This window comes from Macaca fascicularis, chromosome 16 (assembly GCF_037993035.2).
Source record: "Macaca fascicularis isolate 582-1 chromosome 16, T2T-MFA8v1.1".
Lineage (NCBI taxonomy): Eukaryota > Metazoa > Chordata > Mammalia > Primates > Cercopithecidae > Macaca > Macaca fascicularis.
In genome coordinates, this window is record NC_088390.1 from 74,772,570 (window position 1) to 74,787,074 (window position 14,505).

The 14,505-nt window shown below is 49.5% G+C and overlaps 2 protein-coding genes and 1 long non-coding RNA gene across 24 annotated transcripts in view; 2 read left to right on the top strand and 1 right to left on the bottom strand.

Moving 5' to 3' along the window:
• The window catches only part of ARSG (arylsulfatase G), a 147,456-nt gene extending 146,376 nt beyond the window's left edge, over window positions 1-1,080 (top strand). For all 21 annotated transcript variants that reach the window (XR_012426057.1, XR_012426056.1, XR_012426061.1 and 18 more), the window contains one exon: window positions 21-1,080. Coding sequence is in view for 10 of the 21 variants with exons in the window: in XM_074020227.1 (XP_073876328.1) it covers window positions 21-295 (275 nt within the window). In the remaining 11 variants the exon portion in view is untranslated. The remainder of the gene's footprint in view (window positions 1-20) is intronic.
• The window catches only part of WIPI1 (WD repeat domain, phosphoinositide interacting 1), a 38,150-nt gene continuing 24,725 nt past the window's right edge, over window positions 1,081-14,505 (bottom strand). For both annotated transcript variants that reach the window (XR_012426063.1, XM_015438763.3), the window contains exons 8-13: window positions 14,276-14,383; window positions 9,939-10,103; window positions 8,774-8,881; window positions 7,073-7,191; window positions 5,829-5,929; window positions 1,081-1,616 (exon numbers count right to left, since the gene is read on the bottom strand). Coding sequence is in view for 1 of the 2 variants with exons in the window: in XM_015438763.3 (XP_015294249.2) it covers window positions 1,569-1,616; window positions 5,829-5,929; window positions 7,073-7,191; window positions 8,774-8,881; window positions 9,939-10,103; window positions 14,276-14,383 (649 nt within the window). In the remaining variant the exon portion in view is untranslated. The remainder of the gene's footprint in view (window positions 1,617-5,828; window positions 5,930-7,072; window positions 7,192-8,773; window positions 8,882-9,938; window positions 10,104-14,275; window positions 14,384-14,505) is intronic.
• Window positions 8,174-8,691, top strand: LOC141408848 (uncharacterized). Its single transcript, XR_012426065.1, has 3 exons — window positions 8,174-8,271; window positions 8,361-8,453; window positions 8,577-8,691. It is a non-coding gene; the product is annotated as an uncharacterized lncRNA (long non-coding RNA).

Below are 14,505 nucleotides of genomic sequence, written 5' to 3' on the forward strand. Positions count from 1 at the left end.
TGTTGTCATTCTCTCTCTAGGTGGAGCCAGAGCATGTGATGGGAGCATCGGGCCTGAGCTGCAGCATAAGCTTCCTCTGATTTTCAACCTGGAAGACGATATCGCAGAAGCTGTGCCTCTAGAAAGAGGTGGTGCGGAGTACCAGGCCGTGCTGCCCAAGGTCAGAAAGGTTCTTGCAGACGTCCTTCAAGACATTGCCAATGACAACATCTCCAGTGCAGATTACACCCAGGACCCTTCAGTAACTCCCTGCTGCAATCCCTACCAAGTTGCCTGCCGCTGTCAAGCCCCATAACAGACAAGGAGGGATATCTGGGAATTAGGCAAGTTTGTTTCTAAACTTCATTTTTACCCTCTTTACAAACACACGCTTTAGTTTAGTCTTGGAATTTGGTTTTGGAGTTAGCCTTGCATATCCCCTCTGTATCCTGTCCCTCCTCCACGCTGGCCTGAGAGCAGCTGAGCCGTGCTGGCTCTGGGCAGGGAGTGTGCCCTAATGGGAAGCACACGGGCTTTGGAGTCAGGCACAGGTGCCGGCTGCAGCTTTTGAACTTGGGCAATTGTTTAACCTAACCTGCAAGTTGATTTTGAGGGTTAAATAAAGGCATACATGAAAATGCCTGGCACGTTACCTGACACAGAACAGATATTCGATACATTTTAGTTTCGTTGTTTCTCTGGTTTCCAGTGTCTCTGGTCATTTTCGTGTAAATCCATTCTAATTAGTATCTAGGGCAGAGCTTCTCTATTTTTTTTTTTCCTTCCACACACCAGTGTACTCACTGGTCTCCATCTTTAACATGCAAACAAATCACCTAGGATCTTGTGAGAATCTGGATTCTGTCTCAGTAGGTCTCGAGTGGAGCCTGAAATCCTACATTTCTAGCAAACAGTGCACAGATTTAGACCAAAGTTAGGTCACTTTCCAGATCTCAGAGCAGACGAGTCCATGGGTAAGTCTGTGGCCCAATCCCCTTCCTCTCCTTTTAAGGGTGAAACGATTGTATTTAAAAGATGTTAAAGAGTTCTTCCTGTCCCCTATTACCACGAGGAAATAAAAAAATATTAAAACCTCAAAAATGCATTGCCATGATTTTATTATTAGTGTCCAAAATGGGACTCCCAGTAATAAATGATTTATTCCAGTCACAGCCAAAAAAGACTTTGCCTGGCTAAAATAGTTTCTCTAAGTATGTAATATACAAGAAATACAATTCAAAGAGATGTTCCTATAAGTACATTTTTTACACAGCATATATTTAAAAAGGAGGCCCCTTTTAATATAAAATTCTGGTTATATACCAATATGGTTAATTAGCATTTACACTATGGTTTGAACATATTTTAAATAGCATAATGTGTATACAATGTCTCCCACGCCCACTGGCAACCAGGGTCGTGGGAAGCTTGGTGAGGAGTTAACCAGGTCCTGTGGTTTAAGCAGTGCAGCACCCGGGATTCCTGCCCCCCTTTCTGCTCACACAATTGCACTCCATTCTTCCACCTTCCTTGTTTTCTCCAAAACCACCTGATAGGGGGATGTCCTGATTTCTGAGGTGTGCTTCTCATCATGACTGCTTCGTTTTGCCCTTCTGATTTCCACGGCACAAGATTATCTACCAAAATCAAAACAGAATGGCCTTACTCTTCTCAGAAAGAGGCTGGGAGGCAGGTGCATTATGAACAGGTCTGTGCCCATGCAGAGTGAGCAGGGAGAGGCTGGGCACTGTGGAATTTTTCTATCTGACCTCGCTCATGGCCACAGAACAGTCACCCAGCTTATTTAGATGTAGACAAGTATGACACAGTTCTAGCAAATACTGACTGTATAAAAATATCTGTGTGTGTGTATGTATTTATATGTATATGTATATATTTTTTAAAGGCTCATCTTACTTGTAAACATGGACTGCTCAATCACTATTAAAAAGTCTGTTTAGGCCAGGTGCGGTAGCTCACGCCTGTAATCCCAGAACTTTGGGAGGCCAAGGTGGGTGGATCACTAGGTCAGGAGTTTGAGACCAGCCTGGCCAACATGGTGAAACCTCATCTCGACTAAAAAATACAAAAATTAGCCGGGTATGGTGGCGCGTGCCTGTAATCCCAGTTACTCAGGAGGCTGAGGCAGGAGAATCACTTGAACTGGGAAGGTGGAGGCTGCAGTGAGCCAAGATCGCACCACTGCACTCCAGCCTGGGCGATGGAGCAAGACTCCATCTCAAAAAAAAAAAAAAAAAAAAAAAAAGTCAGTTTAGACTGGGTGCAGTGGCTCACACCTGTAATCCCAGCACTTTAGGAGGTTGAGGTGGGTGATCACCTGAGGTCAGGAGTTTGAGACCAGCCTGGCCAACATGGTAAAACTCCGTCTCTACTAAAAATATAAAAATTAGCTGGGCATGGTGGCATGAAATCCCAGCTACATGGGAGGCTGAGGCACTAGAATCACTTGAACCTGGGAGGTGGAGGTTGTAGTGAGTGGAGATCACGCCAATACATTCCAGCCTGAGGGACAGAGTGAGACTGTATCTCAAAAAAAAAAAAAAAAAAAGGTAAGGTCAGTTTATACCCTTGGGCTTGATTTCCTGACTCTTGCTCACAAGATTGGGACTAGTCTCACAAAATACAGAGACTTGTACAGGTTGGATTGTTCCTGAAACAAAAGCTTCTCATCCTCCTGAATGAAGCAGCTTTCTAAGGCACCAGAAATGATCAAGTCTCTTTTCTTTCACTGCTCTCGGAGCAAAAGAGGCAAGCGTGATCAGTATATGAAGTGTCAGTGTATGTTCTAAAAAGATCGCTAGTGATGAGCCGCCTTCTTAAGGTGGCGGCTCACAGAGCTCCTGCAGCAGACTACTCAGGCAAGGCTGTATGTTTGTTGCTGCAAGAGAGGCGATTTTAACCAAGCTGAGACTCCAAGAGCCTTTTGTGGTCCTAGCAGATTTTAAGGAATGTGAGTAAAGATGTGAATTCTGCACAGAGATTTGCAATAGGCATAACAATTCAGAATAAGAACACAGAGAGGAAGTTCCCCAGCATCCCTCATTGAACATTTCTGCCAATTCAGGCATGACTGAGATGGGCCATGTTGACAGAGCATCCCAGGAGCACGCGTGCCTCTGGTCCTTACGTGATGAGATGGAGAAGCCTGCCGGCTACTGAGACAGTGCCTTAGTGGGAGCACTGCCCCTCATCACCATCTGCCTGCAGGCTGGAGGGCAGGCTGAGAGGTTGGTGGCTGCCACGACACAGCCCTGCACACAGGGGCTGCCCGACACTCACAAGGGTCTAACACCCATTCTAGGGACCTTGTTCGGTGACCACTCTCACTGGCAGGAAGTATTTCTTGTGTATAAATAAGAATTCCTGATGCAATTTCAACCAACTTTCTCTCATTTGGTCCTCAGGAGGGAGAAGAAACAACTGGCTCATGCCCAGCTTCCTGGCACTGAATGGGCACACAGGCCTCAGGACAAACTTTCTCACTGGTTCTTCAATTAAGCACCTCCCCTTTTCCTTTTCACCCCAAATCAATGATCTGCACAAGGTACCTATTATTTTATACAGGTTCTTTGGCAAGGAACTACCTCCTAGATGCCAATATCCAAATTACCCCAATTCTGTAAATATAAGAGGTTGCAAGGTTTACTGTGATTACAATGAAGAATCTGATAATGTTTTATAGTAATCACAGACGTTTACCAAAATTAGTGAAACGGAACCTAGTAAGTGTCTGGATGCGGTAAACCCTGACAGAGTAGAGTGGCCACATTTGTCCCCACAGTGTCTGACCGAGAGTGCTCTGGTTCGTGGAAGACTCAACTTCAGGTAAATAACCACTGCCTTTTGAGGGTGTAGAAAATACCCTTTAAGGCCAGTTGGGGCCATGAGAACCCAAAGGTAAAACACCTGGTTTATAGTTAGGCAGCATGCCAACAGAGGTGTTGACGTTTATAATTAGTATTTTTAAGAACAACTGCTCTCTGCCACTAAGATATAAACTTCATTTGCCAGCCACGTCTCTGACAACCTGCCTCTTGAAAGCCACAAATGTAAAAGCTCACGCTGTGATCCACGAGCCGATGTGGGAGATCACAAACAACAGCTCCCAGCCCTGCACTCGGGGCCCCACGGCAGCTTTGTTTTCTAAGCCAAATGTGCTCACTAGAGGGTTCCTACGGATCTGCCTGCCGGAGAAAGAAGCCAGACCTGCACTCCAGCCTTTTACAATTGGAATCTCAACGGACACAAACCATGATCAGGAGACATTTCCATAACAAAGCCTAATGGGCATTGCTTCAGTGCCCGAGTGGCGGCTCCTCTCTGGTTCTAGGAGTTGATGCTCCAAGTCTTGGCCCAAACGCTACTTCCGGCCAGGAGTGGTGGCTCACGCCTATAATCCCAGCATTGTAGGAGGGCCGAGGCGGGTGGATCACTTGAGGTGAGGAGTCTGAGACCAGCATGACCAACATGGTGAAACCCCATCTCTACTAAAAATACAAACTATTAGTTGGGCGTGGTGGTGCACGCCTGTAGTCCAGCTGCTCAGGAGGCTGAGGCAGGACAATTGCTTGAACCCAGGAGGCAGAGGTTGCAGTGAGCCAAGATCACGCCACTGCACTCCAGCCTGGGTGACAGAGCAAGACTCTGTCTCAAAAACAGAACAAATCAGTACGTCCATCTCGCAATGATTTCAGGCTGCTATCTGGGATGTTTTGACTGAAACTCACAAGAGCGGTCTATGTTACTCCAGACGGGAGCTTGAAGAATGGGAAGTTGAGGAAGCCCTGGCAGGCACTCAGGAGAGAATCTTGTCTTCAGTTGCAGGTGGTGGGAGAAGCCACGCCCAGCACTCAGCCAGCACTCAGGGCCCTAGCTGTGGGAACAGCCTGAGCAGGTTGCTGGGAAACCCAGCTAAAGGTGCTTGGGCAAGCTCCTGCGCTGCACCTCCCACCCTCCACAGAGCATACAATTGCTTTTCTTTTCTTTTCTTTTTGAGATAGAGTCTCACTCTTTCACCCAGGCTGGAGCGCAGTGGCACAATATAGCTCACTGCAGCTTCGACCTCCCAGGCTCAGGTGATCCTCCCACCTCAGCTTCCAGAACGGCTGGGACTACAGGCATGTGCCACCACACTCGGCTAATTTTTGCCTTTTTATTTTTGGGTGGAGATGGGGTTTTGCCATGTTGCCCAGGCTGGTCTCTAACATCTAGGCTCAAGCGATCCTCCAGCCTCTGCCTCCCAAAGTGCTGGGATTACAGGTGTGCGCCACTGCACTCGGCCAGTTGGTTCTTAATGAGTGTCTGCAACTGCTGGGGAGGTGCAGGTCTGCCAGTCAGAGCTGCAGGTAAGTGAGGGTCAAGCTGGTCCGCAGAGTGCAGCAACTCAGCTCAGAGTCCTGAACACACAGCCCAGCCCTCTGAAACCATCCCCTCCAGCACAAGGAAAGCAGCATTCTGCAAAAGCATCCACGGAAGCCTCAGGAAAATAAGTTTTACGCAAGGCACATATTCCTACCTTCTAGGCAGCAAAGTCAATGCCACAGGAGCAAAATAAGAGATTCCAGGCCTCTGGCTGGAGGGAGGTCACCAAGACTCCCTGGATTAGTGACTCTAATGCCATCAGGGTTTAGCTCGACACCTAAAGGCTACTCTGTAGGATTCAAAGCACACAGTACAACAAATATCCTAGGGCTTTCCAAATACCAGAGCAGAGGATTAGTTGGTATAGACTAGAAAACAGGGAAAGGGACTCCGCCTCTCGTATGAGGCGAAGGTTTCCTTCTAAGCACACAGACTGAGCTGCCCCGTTACGGGTTCCTGATGCTCACAGGAGGAAACTCATTCTCATCATCAAGACACACTGGTCCCGTCGCAAACTCATGTTCAGGAATAACTTCTCCTCGCAGCGCCCCGCCGTCCTCGGAATAACCTGGAAACCAAGAAAGAGACATGAAACAAGCCCTGGGCATCTGCTTTTATGCCATGACCTGGCGGGTGGGGAGTGGGAGCTCAAATAAAGGGCAAAGGAAGCAGAGGGGCGGGCTGTCTTCCCCCTGGAGGGACTGTGCCTAGGACAAGCCATAATCCTCACCATCTGCTGTCTTTAAGCCTGACCTGCCTTTCCACTTCAGATGTCTGAAACATCCTACCTCTTTGAAGTTTGCTTTGTTGAGGTAGGGTCTCACTATGTTGCCCTGTCTGGTCTCGAACTCCTGAGCTTAAGGGATCCTTCTGCCTCAGTTTAACTTCCTGAGTGGCTGGGACTACAGGCACTTTGGAATTTTTAGTTTAGCTTTAATTTTTTGAAACGGAGTCTCACTCTGTCACCCAGGCTGGAGTGCAGTGGTATGATCTCAGCTCACTGCAATCTCCACCTCCCTGGTTCAAGTGATTCTCCTGCTTCAGCCTCCTGAGTTGCTGGGATTACAAGTGTGTGCCAACATGCCCGGCTAATTTTTGTATTTTTTAAGTACAGATGGGGTTTCACCATGGTAGTTAGGCTGGTCTCAAACTCCTGACCTCAAGTGATCTGCTCGCCTCAGCCTCCCAAAGTGCTGGGATTACAGGTGTGAGCCACTGTGCCTGGCCTCATTGCAATTTTTGAAGAGGCAAAGGGTTAACAGCACTTGTTAGGAAAAAGACCATATTATGCAACGCCTTGCCAGGTTGAGGGTCCTACGTTTAAAGGCTATTACCATGGCCTCACCTGTGAGGAAAGAAAAAATTCAAGAAGAGTGCTCCACCCCAAGGTAACAGTGAAGGGGGAAGGCGAGGGAGGTTGAAGGGGGAAGGCGAGGGAGGGCGAAGGGAGAAGGGAAGGGAGGGCGAAGGGAGAAGGGGAGGGAAGGCGAAGGGAGAAGGGGAGGGAAGGTGAAGGGAGAAGGGCAGGGAGGGCGAAGGGAGAAGGGCAGGGAGGGCGAAGGGAGAAGGGGAGGGAGGGAAAAGGGAGAAGGGGAGGGAGGGCGTTCCACCCCCAGGTAACAGTGAAGGGGGAAGGGGAGGGAGGGCAGAGGGAGAAGGGGAGGGAGGTCACTGTTGGAGATGCTCCCCTGTTGGCCCCGCATCCACCCACCTGGCACCGTGGAGGCTGAAGATGCACTTGGTCTGGCTACGGTTGCTGCATAAGACTGAGGTAAGGAAGGTCTGAGGTCGTTTTCTTTATTCTCTTCTGTTGTTCCTGAGCCAAGCAAGCTACTTGTGACAATCAAGAGGGGGTGAAAGAAAAAAAGAAATCATCATATATCTAGGACACCTTCCAAAGGAAAAGCATGAGGAAGCCTGTGCTCAGCTCTGTGGGTTATTTATTTATTTTTGAGACAGGGTCTTGCTAGGTCACCCAGGCTGGAGTGTAGTGGCGCAACCTCGGCTCACTGCAACCTCCGCCTCCTGGGTTCAAGTGATTCTCCTGCCTCAGCCTCCCAAGTAGCTGGGACTACAGGCACCCACCACAGCAACTGGCTAATTTTTGTATTTTTTGTAGAGATGGGGTTTCACCGTGTTGGCCAGGCTGGTCTTGAACTCCCGACCTCAGGTAATCCGCCCGCCAACTCTGTGGGTTTAAATTGTAGACCTACCCACACGCTGCTGGGCCAGGATGAGCTGAAGCGACCTGAAACCGCCAGGGGCAGCTGCACACCGTCAAAGTGGCCCCTTTCTCTTATATTGACTAAACAAACATTGGTCCTCTGCTCTTCCCAGTACACACAGGTGAGGACATGCTAGCTAGCAGAGTGGCCATCAGTGGGGGGCAGTGGCAGCTCTGGTGCCCTGGTCACAGCAGGAGAGCTCAGTCGTGCCCATTCACAGAAGTCATGAATGCTTTTCTTTTGTTTTCTTTTCTTTTTTGAGACAGGGTCTCACTCTGTTGCCCAGGCTGCAGGGCAGTGGTGTGACCATGGCTCACTGCAGTCTTGACCTTCCTGGGCTCAGGTGATCCTCCCACCTCTGCCTCCCGAGTAGCTGGGACTACAAGGCATGCGCCACCATGCCTGGCTAATTTTTGTATTTTTTCTTTTTGTAAGGATGGGGTTTCCCCATATTGCTCAGGCTGGTCTCAAACTCCTGAGCTCAAGCCATGCGCCCTCCTTGGCCTCCCAAAGTATTGGGATTATAGGCATGAGTCATGAGTCAACGTGCCTGGTAGAGCACCTTCCAATTCCACGCAGGGAACAGGTTTTTTTTTTTTTTGAGACAGGGTCTCATTCTGTTGCCCAGGCTGGAGCACAGTGGTGTGATCATGGCTCACTGCAGCCTCAACCTTTCCAGGCTCAGGTGATTCTCCCTCCTAAGCCTCCCGAGTAGCTAGGACTACAGGTGTGTGCCACCACATCGGCTAATTTTTGTATTTGTTTTTGGTACAGATGGGGTTTCACCGTGTTGCCCAGGCTGGTCTTGAACTCCTGGACTCAAGCCATCCGCCCGCTTCGGCCTCCCAAAGTGCTGGGATTACAGGGGTGAGCCACCGCGCCTGGTGGCAGGGAACATGTTTGAATGCCCACTGTGAACTCGGGGTCATGTTAGGAGGACAGGCCGAGGGGGGACCGTCCTGTGCGTTATTAATCCTGGCACTTTTCCAGATGACTACCACAGGCTGAGGCCGCCTGACACAGAGCCCAGCGCGGAGCAGGAGCCCACTAGGGGTTTGCCACTGAGACTGCCAGTGAAGAACAAATCAAAGCAAGGGCATTGAAGCTTGTCGCTGTTCTTGGCGAAGGGACAGCTCTACGCAACCAGCTCTTGACAGAAGCTGTCTTTTGAAAAGCAGTCTCTTCACCTGTGGGTTTTGATTAAGACACACTCTCCTCCATCCTGAGGATCCAAATTGTAGATATAAAGGTGTCCATTGGATGATGCAACTAGCAGCCGTGGCAACTTCTGGATCCTAAGGGCCAAGGAAAACATAAACTGTGATGACAACGGAGATGGGTGATGGGTTCGCTTCCAATGACAGAGCCCCCCTCACCTTAGCTGTCACCAGATTCTGCCTTTGACAAACCCTTAGCCCACTGATCTGGTCTGGGCTTCTGGCTATTCCTTTGCATTCTGGCCTTGGGATCTACTTTCAGGATTATTTCTTGTCTTTGAACGCAATAGTGTGGATGAGGCAAATGAGTGTAGATGTTGTAACCCTGTGAAAAGCAGTAGCTAGCGAACACATTAGCGCCCTACATGGGACTCAGTCTCCCTCTGACATGTGTCTCTGCCCCTAACCAAGACAGAAAGCGGGTAAATGGATGACTGGCTCACTGTCTTTGCTGGTAGGTTTTGTGAAATTTTTAAAATGTTCAACTTTTGAATAAACTCCTTTCAACTTCTTAAAACATATGTCAGCCCCATAGGAGTCTGAAACTAGAAAACAGACCTGGAGGCTTTTTACATAATTACAGAAAAATAAGAATTGTTTTTAAGACAGCGTCGTTATAACCAGCAGGTTAAAATTCCCATGCCAACTTCTAGCTGCCCCCTGAGAATCCGTATTGAAGTCAGATGGCAATAGCAGGGGTTTGATTCTGCTCACTCTTCCTTTGGGGCAAGTTTTCTTTTTCTTTTTTGAGATGGAGTCTTACTCTGTCACCCAGGCTGGAGTGCAGTGGCACAATCTCGGCTCACTGCAACCTCCACTTCCTGGGTTCAAGCGATTCTCTTGCCTCAGCCTCCCAAGTAGCTGAGACTACAGGTGCGCACCACCACACCCGGCTAATTTTTGTATTTTTACTAGAGACGGGATTTCACCACATTGGCCAGGCTGGTCTCAAACTCCTGACCTCAGGTGATCTGCCTGCCTTGGTCTCCCAAAGTGCTGGCATTACAGATGTGAGCCACCGTGCCCAGCCTGGGGCAAGTTTTCTCTTTCTTTTCAGGTTTGGGGATTTTTGTGCTTTGGAGAAATAGACTGATGAAAGCGTGGTCTTGTTTAGAGTGGGTGGCACTATACGTACGTTGAGAGGGTACAGATGTTCCTCTGCCCGGAGAAGTTCAAGCGTGCGGTGGCAAAGGCCCTGTCCTGATGCATCATGTCGGACACCTGGGTTGGGAGGTAGTTGGTAGCAGCCATGAACATCTTTCCCATGTAGCCACTCCAGGTCGAAGTCTCTTCTGGTCGACTAGGGAGTAATGCACAGACAATGCTGGGACTGGGCTGCAGGCCCCACACACACCCAGGAATCTCCACACCCAAGCGTCATTAGCCACACTCGCCACAGCAGGGAGAGACTGTGCCTTAGCTAATGTTCTGCCCACTGAGAACAATCCAAGATGTATTATTCTGGCAATAACTAAAGAGCATCAAGGGCTTGTTTGTTCTTCAGAAGAGCCATTGTAAAGCTGTTATAAGGTTCCCAATGCTACTGCTTTCCCCTATTAAAGAAGGCTTATCTGATGACTAGTCTGATTCTAGATTTCTAGAAGAGAGCTGGGGTAGAGAGTGAGATGGACTCGATATCCCGGTGCCATTAAATGAGCTCCGGACTGTGCTGGGCTCATGGAAGAACAGACAGATCTCAACGTGAAGGCCTCCTGAGCCAGACTGAGTGGGTAGCAAACCTCCGGGCAAGAAACTTTGGGTGGTGTTTGATTGTAGATAACCCTGGAGTCACCCAGGTACCCAGCATGCGTAATGATGGAGATCATGCAAAGGGGCCTGGGATGTCGCCTGCAGTCGTGGAACTTCATCCCAAGGCCTCTGCCAGACAAAGGGGGTGACCGTTCTGTTGGTGGGAGACAACCCCCAGCTCTGCCCCACACAGAGGGTGGCACAATGAGGACCAGGGCTGCCATGTGAGTTCCCAGGAGCAGGCAACTGCTGAGAGGCTGCTTGTCTGCAGGATTAGGTCCTGGTGGGAAGCTCACGCTGCAGCTCAGAGCCCCGGGAGGTATTCTTTACTCTGCTACCAGTGGGCTGGGGGGTCTTCGGACGAACCTCTCTGGGCCTTCATGTTCTCATCTGAAAGTGACTACGCTAGGTGCACTGCTAGGATTCTGTGATCCCAAGCATCCTGAGACATCCCCGTACCGACTGTCCCACAGCCCTGTGCTCCAGGCTGGGGTTTACAAAGAGGTGTACGGTCTGCATTCCAGGTTGAGAGAGCACGGGTGTATACAAAGAAAAACAACGTGAGCAGTTAATATGTGGTGCTGCACAGATGGTCCAGGCAGAGCTAGTTCAGACCACAGAGGAGGGGAGAGGCGGATGAGGTTCCTTAACGTTTCCGTGTCCAGATTTCCTCATTTGGGAAACAGGAATCATCATCACAACCTCCCAACTAAGGAGGCTGAGGGCTGAGCATGGAGCCTGGCACGCGGCATGTGCTGTTTTAGGGGACGGTGTCTCTGCGGCTGGAGGAAGGGAGGAGGTTCTGCGGGTGGTGGCTGCTGGGCTCTGCGGCAGGTCTGACTCAGCGGGGCAGGGAGGAGCTGGGATTCCATTCCCGAGCTCAAAGGGGAATAAAGGTGTCTGAGGAGGAGGTGTCATGTTCAAAGGGACGTTTTCAGAAGATTAATCAGCAAGATGATACAGGGTGGATTGGTATTGGTTGAAAGACACTGGAAAGTCAGACCAAATGTAAGAGTAACGGCTGGACCAGCACGAGGTGCCGAAGACATGGCTAAGGGCCCTGGCCAGCAAAGCAGGGCTGAAGAGGCGCGTGTGAGCCGTAACTGCCGGGTACATATGAATACTCCGTAGATAGGCTGGGGGAGGCACATGTGAGCCGTAACTGCCAGGGACATATGAACACCCCATGGACAGGTTGAGCGGAGAACCCAGAACAACTTGGAGGTTCTGCTCCTGGTGACCTGTGCTCACAGACAGAAACGGCAGAGCCTGGAGTGGGAAATGAATCTCTGATGATAATCCCCGGTGGAGGCGGGGCTGCAGCAGCAATTGGGATCATTCACTCATGGAACCTTGGGGTTGAACAGCATCTTAACAGCTCAGCTGCCCTCCCGTGCTCAAACCCACGACAACAGATGATGAATTAAGGCTCCAAAAAGACCAGGGCTTAAGAAGCTGTCTGAAAAGTGAAAGAAAAGCCTAAAAAGTGGATATAATCTTCAGGGAAATAGTAAAAAGAACCTCAGGGCAAACAATGAGCTTTAGGTTACATCTGTGCAGATTGGGGGTTGGAAAGTTCTGGAAAGACAGAGGAGTGAGAAGGGAGCAGCCCCCAGTATTTCATACACCACGGGGGGTGGGGGGGCGGGGGACAAGGATTCTAGAGACGAAGAGACATCAGTCCCGTGGCTGTGATATGTGACATGCCTCAGGTGACCTCAGACAGCATGGGCTTTCTCTAATCACACGTGCCTTTAAAAACAGAGCTTTCTCCAACTGGTGGCAGAAAAAGATGGCAGAAGGGCAAGTTAGAGAAATCTTGACACCTCCCTTTCAGCCTTGTGTCACGCTGAGAAGAAGACCCAGTCCTGCCATTCTGGGCTTTTGGCTGCAGAACTATGAGATCATAAATGTGGCTGTTTGCCTGTAGTCCCAGCACTTTGGGAGGCTGAGGCGGGTGGATCATAAGGTCAGGAGTTCGAGACCAGCCTGGCCAACATTGTGAAACCCCATCTCTACTAAAAATACAAAAATTAGCTGGGTGTGGTGGCAGGTGCCTGTAATCCCAGCTACTCGAGAGGCTGAGGCAGAGAATTGCTTGAACCCGGGAGGTGGAGGTTGGGCAACAGAGGGAGACCCTGTCTTAAAATAAATAAATAAATGAATGAATGTGGCTGTTTGAAGCCCTTAAGTTGTGGTCATTTGTTGCTGTGGCAGTGGGAAATGATGACACATACCATTGGCTACACTCTAACACCGGCTTCCGTACGTGGCCAGCCCTCACTCCACTGCTGCCTCCATTGCGCTAGTGGGCATTGGTACCTGCCTGTGTCATGTATGTGTTAGCATGTGTCAGTGTGATATGGTGCCCAGCCTCTCTCATGTATGTATTGGTATGTATCAGCATAATATGGTGCCTGGCCTTTGTTACATGTATGTTAGCATGTATCAGTGTGATACAGTGCCTGGACTGTCATGTATGTGTGTGTATCAGCATGATATGGCGCCTGGCCTCTGTTATGTATGTGTTAGCATGTATCAGTATGATACGGCGCCTGGCCTCTGTTACGTATGTGTTAGCATGTATCAGTGTGATACGGCACCTGGCCCATTACGTATGTGTTAGCATGTACCAGCGTGATACGGCGCCTGGCCCCTGTTACGTATGTGTTAGCATGTATCAGTGTGATACGGCGCCTGGCCTCTGTTATGTATGTGTTAGCATGTATCAGCGTGATACGGCGCCTGGCCTTTGTTATGTATGTGTTAGCATGTATCAGTGTGATACGGCGCCTGGCCTCTGTTATGTATGTGTTAGCATGTATCAGCATGATACGGTGCCTGGCCCCTGTTATGTATGTGTTAGCATGTATCAGTGTGACACAGTGCCCGGCCTCTATACCTTCCTCTTCTGAAACTCCATCCAAGGGTACCAACAACCAACTCCCCAGATATAGTAGGCTTTCTGTCCTGATCCTGCCTTTCCCTGCAGGTTGGGGTAACGTTTTCAAAGCACTCTTTCTTTAGAATCCTTGCCCCCCACCGTGGGGTATGAAACACTGGGGGCTGCTCCCTTCCCACTCCTCAGTCTTTCCAGAACTTTCCAGCCCCCATTCTGCACAGGTGAAACCCAAAGCTCATTGTTTGCCCTGAAGTTCTTTTTACTCTTTCCCTACAGATTTTATCCACTTTTTAGGCTTTTCTTTCACTTTTCAGACAGCTTCTTAAGCCCTGAGAAATTGCAGGTGTTTCCCAAGCACTCAGCGGTGGTGCTGGCAGCGATGATAAATAAATATATTGCTATATTTACAGCTACATTAGCTGACGCTTCTTAGTGCTTACTATGTGCCAGGCACAATGCTAAACGCTTTGAGATCTGCAGACTCATTTAATCCTCGCAACAAGCCTCAGATGCATATACTACCGTTAGGTTTGTTTTGCAGATGAGGAAACTGAAGGACATGGATCTAAATTATCTTCCCAGGATCTCCTGGCTCCTAAGAGGCAGAGCTGGACGTGGACTCACGTGGGTGGCTCCCAGTTTTTTGCTTATGTGCATTATGCCCCCAAAGTTTTGCTAACACACTCCATCACTTAGGTGAAGCCCCAAGTAAAGCCAAGATCAGGGTGTTGAGAAAGAAAAGAGATCATTCATGCCGGCAGAAGAGCCAGGGCCTGACTCCTTTCATTTAATGAGCATTTGGCACCCTGTGCAGTACTTGCCTGTTGGTGACCTGCTCCAGCTTGAAGATGTGTACCGTCTCGGTGTTACTGGAGGCGCAGAGGAATTGTGAGTCCATACTGAACACTAGAGAGCTGATTGTCACATACCTAGAAACACAGCAACACATGGGCCCGTGAGCTACAGAAATGAGAGTTACGGCCTTATAGCTCAGAGATCAGCTTTATAAGAAAATTAGAGGCCGGGCGCGGTGGCTCAAGCCTGTAATCCC